Here is an 8,319-nt window from a genome sequence, read left to right on the forward strand (position 1 = left end):
AGTTTCACGACCGGTCCAGCGTAGACCGAGATTAGCTGTTAACAGACGGGCAAACTCACAGGACCAAAATGTAATCCCTTTTCCTTTAGCCGTTCCGCCCTGGCAGGGATAATAAAGCAGAAAAAAATACAATACAATTACAGTGCAGCACATTGAAATAAAAAACGGCAGCTTTGATGGTACCTCCCCTGAAGTTGGTTTCCCAACCAGATTTCACACAAAGTCGCGAAGGTAATCTCCAGCGATCCAGGAAAGGTCAAGTTTGCAGCTCTTCAAATATTCATTGGCAAAACTCAACCACTGCTGCTTGGGGTTCATCATGAAACGATGCTGAAAATACATCAGGTGGATAAAGATTATAGGATCAATTCAATTCAATCTTTATTTCAAACCCATCACAATTAAAAACACAACACAATAAGATAGCAGAAAGGAAAATAAAAATAAAATGCAAATAGCATATTGTTCAGTTTCTCACATACAATCATGTGCGCCAATGGTTCCACAGTCTAGAGGAGAACCTGACAGAACTGCGTGCAGGGTCCGTTATGACGGCGATGATGTCATTTACTGACTCAGATGCCCTACACATAAACCTGTACACAAGGTTACGTTGCACATCTGACAATAAATAAAATTTGGTGAACGCTTAATGTTGGCCATACCGACCGTTAATAAATTGTTTGCACTATATATGGACAGCGACCACTCTCAAAGCCCAATCGAAACATTCAAAATATTACTACACTTTAATAAATTGTAAATGAAAGTGCTAAGGCCACTGTAGCTAAACACATTTTATTGTCAATATAAGTCCTCCAGTCCTCCAGAGAAAGTATGTAAAAAAAAAACGTTTTTATATTAAATCATTTTAACATCGTTTTAACATGGTTTTCACACCAAAAGAAGAAGTAGAAATTGTATTAAAAACTTAAAACAGGCTGAAAGTGCATCTATTCTACTCCAGATCAAGATCTTTGAATATGCAACACTAGAAAGAATGTGAGTACAACTTTACGAAAAACTTGCTGGGTGTTTAGCCTCAAAGTCTTCATCAGCATAAACAATCAGATTATGCTGATGAAGGGATATAGAGCCAAAATGTCTCCTGTCTTACTTTAAAATACAAGAAGTACCTGAAGGACAGAACGTCATTATTTTTGTTAAACTGGTACTGTATGTAAATAAACTTGACTGTAGGCTATGTAAATATGACATGCCTTGTGTTGCACTCACCACTGTTGCTCAAAGCTAAGTGGTGTCAGTTTCAGCAAGCGGACAAATTAATTTAAAAAAAATGTATCCATTATATTATATTCACAGAATGTAAGATCAGTTTACTGTTTGACAGTGATGAGCCTCTTTATAGTGAGCAAATTGAGATAATTGTGACAATTAATTGATAATTGTGACAATTAATTGATAATTGTGAAAATTCTTTTTAAATTATACAATTTAGAGTTTTAGGAAATATGACAAAGTTGACTTCTACTGCAAGCCTTTCAGAACTCTAGGTATCGAAATTGGGGCTTTTCTCCATGGTGAGCTTTTTGAAATAATTGCTAAAACAGACAATTCTAAGGTGTGGTTGTAGAATATCTGGGTACCTGGTAGGGAGTCTGGGACATGTTGTGGAGGACCAGGAAGATGACTCCGTTCTGCATTCCGAACTGAAAAGTGTGATCAACCTCAAGGCTCTGCGGCGGTGTTTTGAAGCCGACCTGGATGTAGACCGGCATTTGATAGCCTCTTTGCATTCTGTAGTAGAAAAGAGGTAGTTATTATACATGTACAACGTATTACAGATTCTACTGAGGAAATTCTGCAAAGATGTATGGAGTAATTTTGAAAAAGTCGGAGGTTATTTCTTTTTTCTTCATCCCAAAAAGTGGTACTGATGGAACTGAGTATCTTCAATCCCCCGCCCACCCCCCTCCTGCGTCCCTGACTGCCATGGATGAACACATCTACTCTATTAGCTAGGTACTGCACTAACTTTAACAGGACATATATCCAGCTAACCATTTATCCATTATTCAGGAAGTGTGCTGCATTTACAGTGATACATGGGTGGGGTTGTAGCTCAGTTTTTTTGTAAGTCATGCCCCTGTTATGCAATAGCCGCTGTACCCGTTGTCAGAATACCCGTTATACCCCTGTCTGCCTGTGTCCATAAATGGACATACAAGGGACACAAGCGTCACAGTCACGGTCACAGGCAAGGTCAGAGAGAGAAGGATGAGGCTGGCTGCCGTGGCTGGACACTGGTGTACAGCCAGTAAAGAAAAGAAGCACACCACCTACGTAAATACACTGTGACGCAACAGCAGAGCCGTTAATACAGAAGACAGGTGAACAAAAACATCTAAAACAGGTGACACAAGACAACCACTCAACAAGGACTGACCGGGGCACAAGACTGAAATACACATGAGGGGTGATTACAAATTAGATACTGCTGGAGCAAACAAACATAGAACCAAGAGAGCTATACCAGGTAACAATACATAGAAATACAAGACCTATAGGGGATACTCATCAGGAGGAAATATCCCACTCCCCCACCACCCCAACATCACACTACGCTGAGCCCACCATCAACCCTGATGACGAAGAAAGAGAGGAAACGAGCCAATTTTTAGCCAATTTCGCCCTCTCTGGACCCCAGGTCACCACCTTATTCCCCTTCATCACCCCTCGACTTTCACACCTTAATGGATGTAAGCGAAGAAGAGTTGGAAACGGGGAAGACAACAATGTGGACTGACAGAAGATTGGGTGTGGATGAGCAGAGGTTACTGAGGTTCAGAGAAGGAGTTGAGAACAAGCTTATGCTTACCTGCTTATTTAGTTTATTTGCCTGGATTTATTTGACTGGGTTTTGCTTTATAAATGATTGGTGAATTTATGGTGTTATTAATTGAATGACAATAATAGTTTGGGTTTATTAGTATGTTAATATTTCACAAGTAAAAACCATATGCAGAATTAAAGTGTCTAACCTTGACCTTTTCAGTAGAGAGTAAATCTGGTTACTGCAGAGAGAAGCTGTGAGCATTTCCCGGCAAGTATAGGGAAGTAGCCAGTAATGGCCTAACTGCCTTACCGTATGGCAGTAGAAAACAGGAAACCACAGGAAACCACCAAGTGCAAGTGAATAAAGCCAGTCATGGCCTAACTGCCTTACCGTATGGCAGTAGAAAACAGGAAACCACAGGAAGGCCCCAAGTACAAGTGAATAAAGCCAGTAATGGCCTAACTGCCTTACTGTAAAGGCAGTAGAAAACAGGAAACCACAGGAAACCACAGGAAGGCCCCAAGTGCAAGTGATACAAATAGGTTAGAGGACACTTTCTAATGACAGAAAGAGGGGATAGAGTAAAGGCAAGATAATAATTTTAAAGTATTAATACTGCAATATAGAAATACTCTGTTACAAGTAAAAGTCCGGAATTCAAAATGTACTTGAATAAAAGTCCAAAAGTATTGGCATAAAAATGTACTTAAAGTACCCAAAAAAGTACTCATTATGCAGAATGTCCCATTTCAAGTTTTCAAATGTATAAAAATCTCATTGTGAGCTTGTAGATCTGCTATTTTCAAATGGCCGCAATATATAATGTAAAAGGGCTGAAGTGGTTAATGTATGTTTTGTAATAATCAAAATCTGCAAAGTAACTAGTAAGTTTTCAAATAATTGTTGTGGAGTAAAAGTACAATATTTGCCTCTGAAATTTTGTGGAGTAGAAGTAAATGTATTGAAAATTGTTAATACTCAAGTAAAGTACAAATCTGTCAAAATTGTACTTAAGTACAGTACTGGAGTACATGTAAAATGGTAAATGGTGCATTTATATAGCGCTTTTATCCAAAGCGCTTTACATTGATTGTGCCATTCACCCATTCACACACACATTCATACACCGATGGCGGAGGAAACCATGCAAGGTACCAACCTGCTCATCGGGAGCAATTAGGGGTTCAGCGTCTTGCTAAAGGACACTTCGACACTAACTTTGGGGGAGCACCCCAGCCCGGGATCAAACTGGTTTCCAGTTCACTCTACCCGGCCACTCTACCCCTGAGCCACTGCCACCCCATGTACTTGGTTACTTTACACCACTGCCACTCACATGTATGTACACTCATGGTAGGCCTGGGTCATGTCACCACCGACTCCCAACAGGGAGCCTTGTTTCCACTTGACGGTCTTGACTTCCCCCACAGTGACAAGTGTCATGGTTTCTCCCTTTAACATGGCCATTGTGACCTGCAAGAATCAAGAAAACAAGACACACCAAATGGAGACAATCAATTTGTTTAAAACAAGCGACTCCTGCAAACTTGATATGGCAATCCTATCCAATCAGGATGGATTATGAAAAATTTGACAGATCCATGCTGATCTATAGAGATAATGTGTACCGATCTGCATGATGTTTGGACAAAATCTGTAGGAGTAATATCATGAAATGTGTTTTGCAAAAATTGGCCTCCTGGTGGCGCTATAAAAGGCTGATGTGAAAAAGTCAGTTTTTCCTTGGTCTCTAGGGAGTTTGCATGCAAACTTTCACGCTGATCGGTCCAGTTATAGGTAAAAACGTGTATCAGCCCGTTATAGTACCACCATAAGGCCAATTTGAAAAATATAGGGTGGCAATACAGACAATAAACCAAGTCTACTATCAGACACATACAGATCTGGCAATAACATAAAGGGATATACTATACATTGGCTACGTTACATCAAGCAACAGCGAGAAGACCACTGCAGGTGTTGGCAATTAGTGATGAACTAAAACGCAGAGCATCGGTGAACATGGAGCTAAAATAAGTATACATTACACACTCCCTTTTAGTCCAAACAACACAAAACACAGGTATGCTATGCTTAAAGGTAATTTAGGTTGGTAAATTAAAATACAAGCAACATGAGTCAACATAGAAAACAACCTAAATTGCATCAGTCAACTGAGGTAGATCGGCACATCAAACAATGACACAGAGTTACAGAAAGTAGTGTAAAATCGGCAATAACAACACATAACTAGACATGAAGCACAACTTACTGCTGGTCAATGACGCACACAGGAACAAAAAGGAATGGTAGAAAATAGTTAAACAGAGTAAAGTCTGTTGCGGTAAAACAAACTCCTCCTGAACTACTCATGAAACCCATTGAGAACGCTCCGTGGTTTCCCAGTCACATGCACGTCAGTCTCCAGCAGTGGCGAACCGTCAGAGCCAGCAAAGCCTTTTCTGCTAGCCCTGCTGCACTTGCCTGATTCAGAAATGTATTTCATTTTTTATTTTTTTTCACATATCCATATTGTATTTATTTCACTGTCGTCATTGCATTGTCTCTCATTCAGGCTGGACGCGCTGCTTCCATTTTGTGCAGGTCTTAAAATAGCGCTTTTTTTTTTTTTAACCAATCAGATTTTTTTCTTGTGTTGTCTCTTCGAGTTTGCCCTGCTGGGCGTATTCTTTCAGGTACCAGTGCTATAGATGTCGTTGTGTTTTTTTCGGCACCTGTCAGCAGGGAGTGTTGGGTGGGAGGTGTAGGATGTCACTTAATCACATAATCACCCTGATTTGATAAAATAAACATTATTAGTTTCTTGTGTTTGGATTATTGTTTTATCTTGTGTATGGACTTATTTTCAATTCAACATGATGGAATTTCAAATGTTTTTCTGTTATTATCTTCCATTCCCTCCAGCTCATAGGTTATACGTAGACAAATATGAGCATCAGTGTCTGTCCACATTTGTCATGATTTAATAAAAGGAATATTCATTATTTGTATGCAACAATTATTGTTTTCATTGATATGCATGCAATAACGGTGCAGTAAAGTGCTGACAAGCTGCTGGGTTTGTGTAGCTGTTAACTGTGTGTTGACATTTGTGTTTTTTGGATTGTTAAATGATCATAGTACATATTTGGTAGATGCCAGAGTCAGTTGACATCATCACTTTGATTCGATTTTCATTACTTCTACATAGTTGTGTGTCTTTAGGTGTTTTGTAAACTCAACAAACCATGTTTATACACCTGGGGAGGGGGGGGGGGGGGGTATTGATAATGTTTGTGTTCGTCTCGTTTAATAAAGGTTTCTCCTCTACAGGTCCTCTATGTGTGCTTTATCATTACATAAATGATATCAGAAAATGTATTGTACCCATAACTACTGTGATCAATACAGGAACAATCACTGCTTCGTTTTACAGCCTGCATATCTTGTGCTTAAATTATTACTACAGAATACATGATTAAAGTAAGTATTCATGTTACAGTCTGCATACCTAGTTGTTTATTATTAATGTCTCCCCAGGCTGAAGGCGTGGCCGAGACAATGCTTTTGCCCCTGTCCGTCCGTGTGTCCTTGTGTGTGTGTGTATTTGCGTGTGTCCGTGTCCGTCTGTCTGTGAACAGCTAATCTCTGGCACCGTTGGCCCGATCAACGTGAAACTGGAGGCCAGATTAAGAGCAGAACCAGTTGCCCAATGTTTTCACATCGGCCTGTTCAGCCAGCAGTGCTGACCGCTCCTAAATATTTTTTTTCCAATCGGTACACATGCTCTCTATAGTCATGTGATCAACATTCTTTTTTTAAATCCTTTCTTTTTCTTCAGAGAATTAAATCTATTTCAGTCAGACAACTCTTGGATTGGATTAGAATATATATTTATTGAGCAAGCTTGAGCATGGATATAGAAAGCATAAGGAAGCATAGTTTGGCGTCAGGCCTCTGAATCCATTCACTCCCTGTAAGAATAACATTTTAATAAATGTTACATGCCAAATAGCATTTACAGGGAATGAATAAAGACCCCCACGGGGATCTAGAAACAGAACCTACAGGTGGATGCCGGGGAGGCGGTGGGATGAGACTATTCATGGTCAGCAGCATACGTAGGCAAGCAAGGGCAGCAGATCCGGCAGGATCTCGGCAGGAGAGCAGCAGCAGCGTCGCACGTCAGAGCAGCAGAAGAGCGCAACCAGACTGAACAGGTAGGCAGAGCATTACTTATAACCCACCGACCAGGAGAAGAGTGCATGTGACTTAGTCACCTGATCGGTTAGCCCAATCCCTTGAGTTGCCTGGCCTGAACTAGCTCCGTAAACTGCGCCTCATTTCAGTCAGACAACTCTTGGATTGGATTAGAATATATATTTATTGAGCAAGCTTGAGCATGGATATAGAAAGCATAAGGAAGCATAGTTTGGCGTCAGGCCTCTGAATCCATTCACTCCCTGTAAGAATAACATTTTAATAAATGTTACATGCCAAATAGCATTTACAGGGAATGAATAAAGACCCCCAAAACAGCAAGAACCCCCAAAACCGCTTGGGAACACAGAGCCTGACGCCGGACCAACCATCTGTGAGAATGGTGGAGCTCCATGAACTTTGTGTTCAGCTAAGCATGATGAAATGTCCCGAGCATGCATCCATGTGTTCAACAAGCCTGATGAATCCAGGTACCTGTTGATTCCTGAACCCAGGAGTCCTAGACGGTATCCTAACACTACGGTGTCCACTGCTGTGCCGCACCACGAGTAGGATTCGAAAAGGACATTCTATATTTATTTCTTTTTCAAAGAAATCTGCTATATATATATATACATATATATATATATAAATGAGGTCATCCTATGATGAATAACTATTGTTTATCATCCATAATAAATAAAGTGTACTGACTATGTGTGTAAAGACGTGCTATCTTTACTTAAAATCTGAATCAGTACCCAACGATCCCTGAAGCAGCAATTACTAATAGACTGAGCTTGATATGATTAACCTGACTGCATAGCCATAGAAAAACCCAACATTTTTTAACGCTGCCATAGAAAACCCAAATTTTTTTAACGCTGCCATAGAAAACCCAAATCTTTTTTAACGCTGCCATAGAAACCCAACATTTTTTAACGCTGCCATAGAAAACCCAACATTTTTTAACGCTGCCATAGAAAACCCAAATATTTTTTAACGCTGCCATAGAAACCCAACATTTTTTAACGCTGCCATAGAAACCCACATTTTTTTAACGCTGCCATAGAAACCCAACATTTTTTAACGCTGCCATAGAAAGCCCAACATTTTTTTGCGCTTCCAAGGAAAGCCCAACATTTTTTAGCGCTATAAATAAACCAACATTTTTTAGCACCATGACATCACCACGAAACTAAATCCCCAGCAATCCACCCGAGTTGTAATTAAAGCGTCAATAATGCTCAAGCAGCATTTATTGAATTAGCGATAGAACAGCGAGAGCACTCATACTCATGAGCTTTTTGCCTGCAGAATGT

The 8,319-nt window shown here is 40.1% G+C and overlaps 1 protein-coding gene across 1 annotated transcript; it reads right to left on the reverse strand.

Annotated features, from left to right (window-relative positions):
- Positions 1-213: 213 nt before the first annotated feature.
- Positions 214-4,264, reverse strand: LOC308102617 (uncharacterized protein; the record flags this gene model as incomplete). Its single annotated transcript, XM_080452418.1, has 3 exons — positions 214-330; positions 1,608-1,758; positions 4,134-4,264. 3 exons carry the CDS (start codon positions 4,262-4,264, stop codon positions 214-216), a joined length of 399 nt encoding a protein of 132 aa, XP_080308544.1.
- Between the last annotated feature and the right edge of the window lie 4,055 nt (positions 4,265-8,319).

The sequence above is a fragment of the Gymnoscopelus braueri genome (assembly GCF_963280865.1).
Source record: "Gymnoscopelus braueri genome assembly, chromosome: 16".
Taxonomy (NCBI): domain Eukaryota; kingdom Metazoa; phylum Chordata; class Actinopteri; order Myctophiformes; family Myctophidae; genus Gymnoscopelus; species Gymnoscopelus braueri.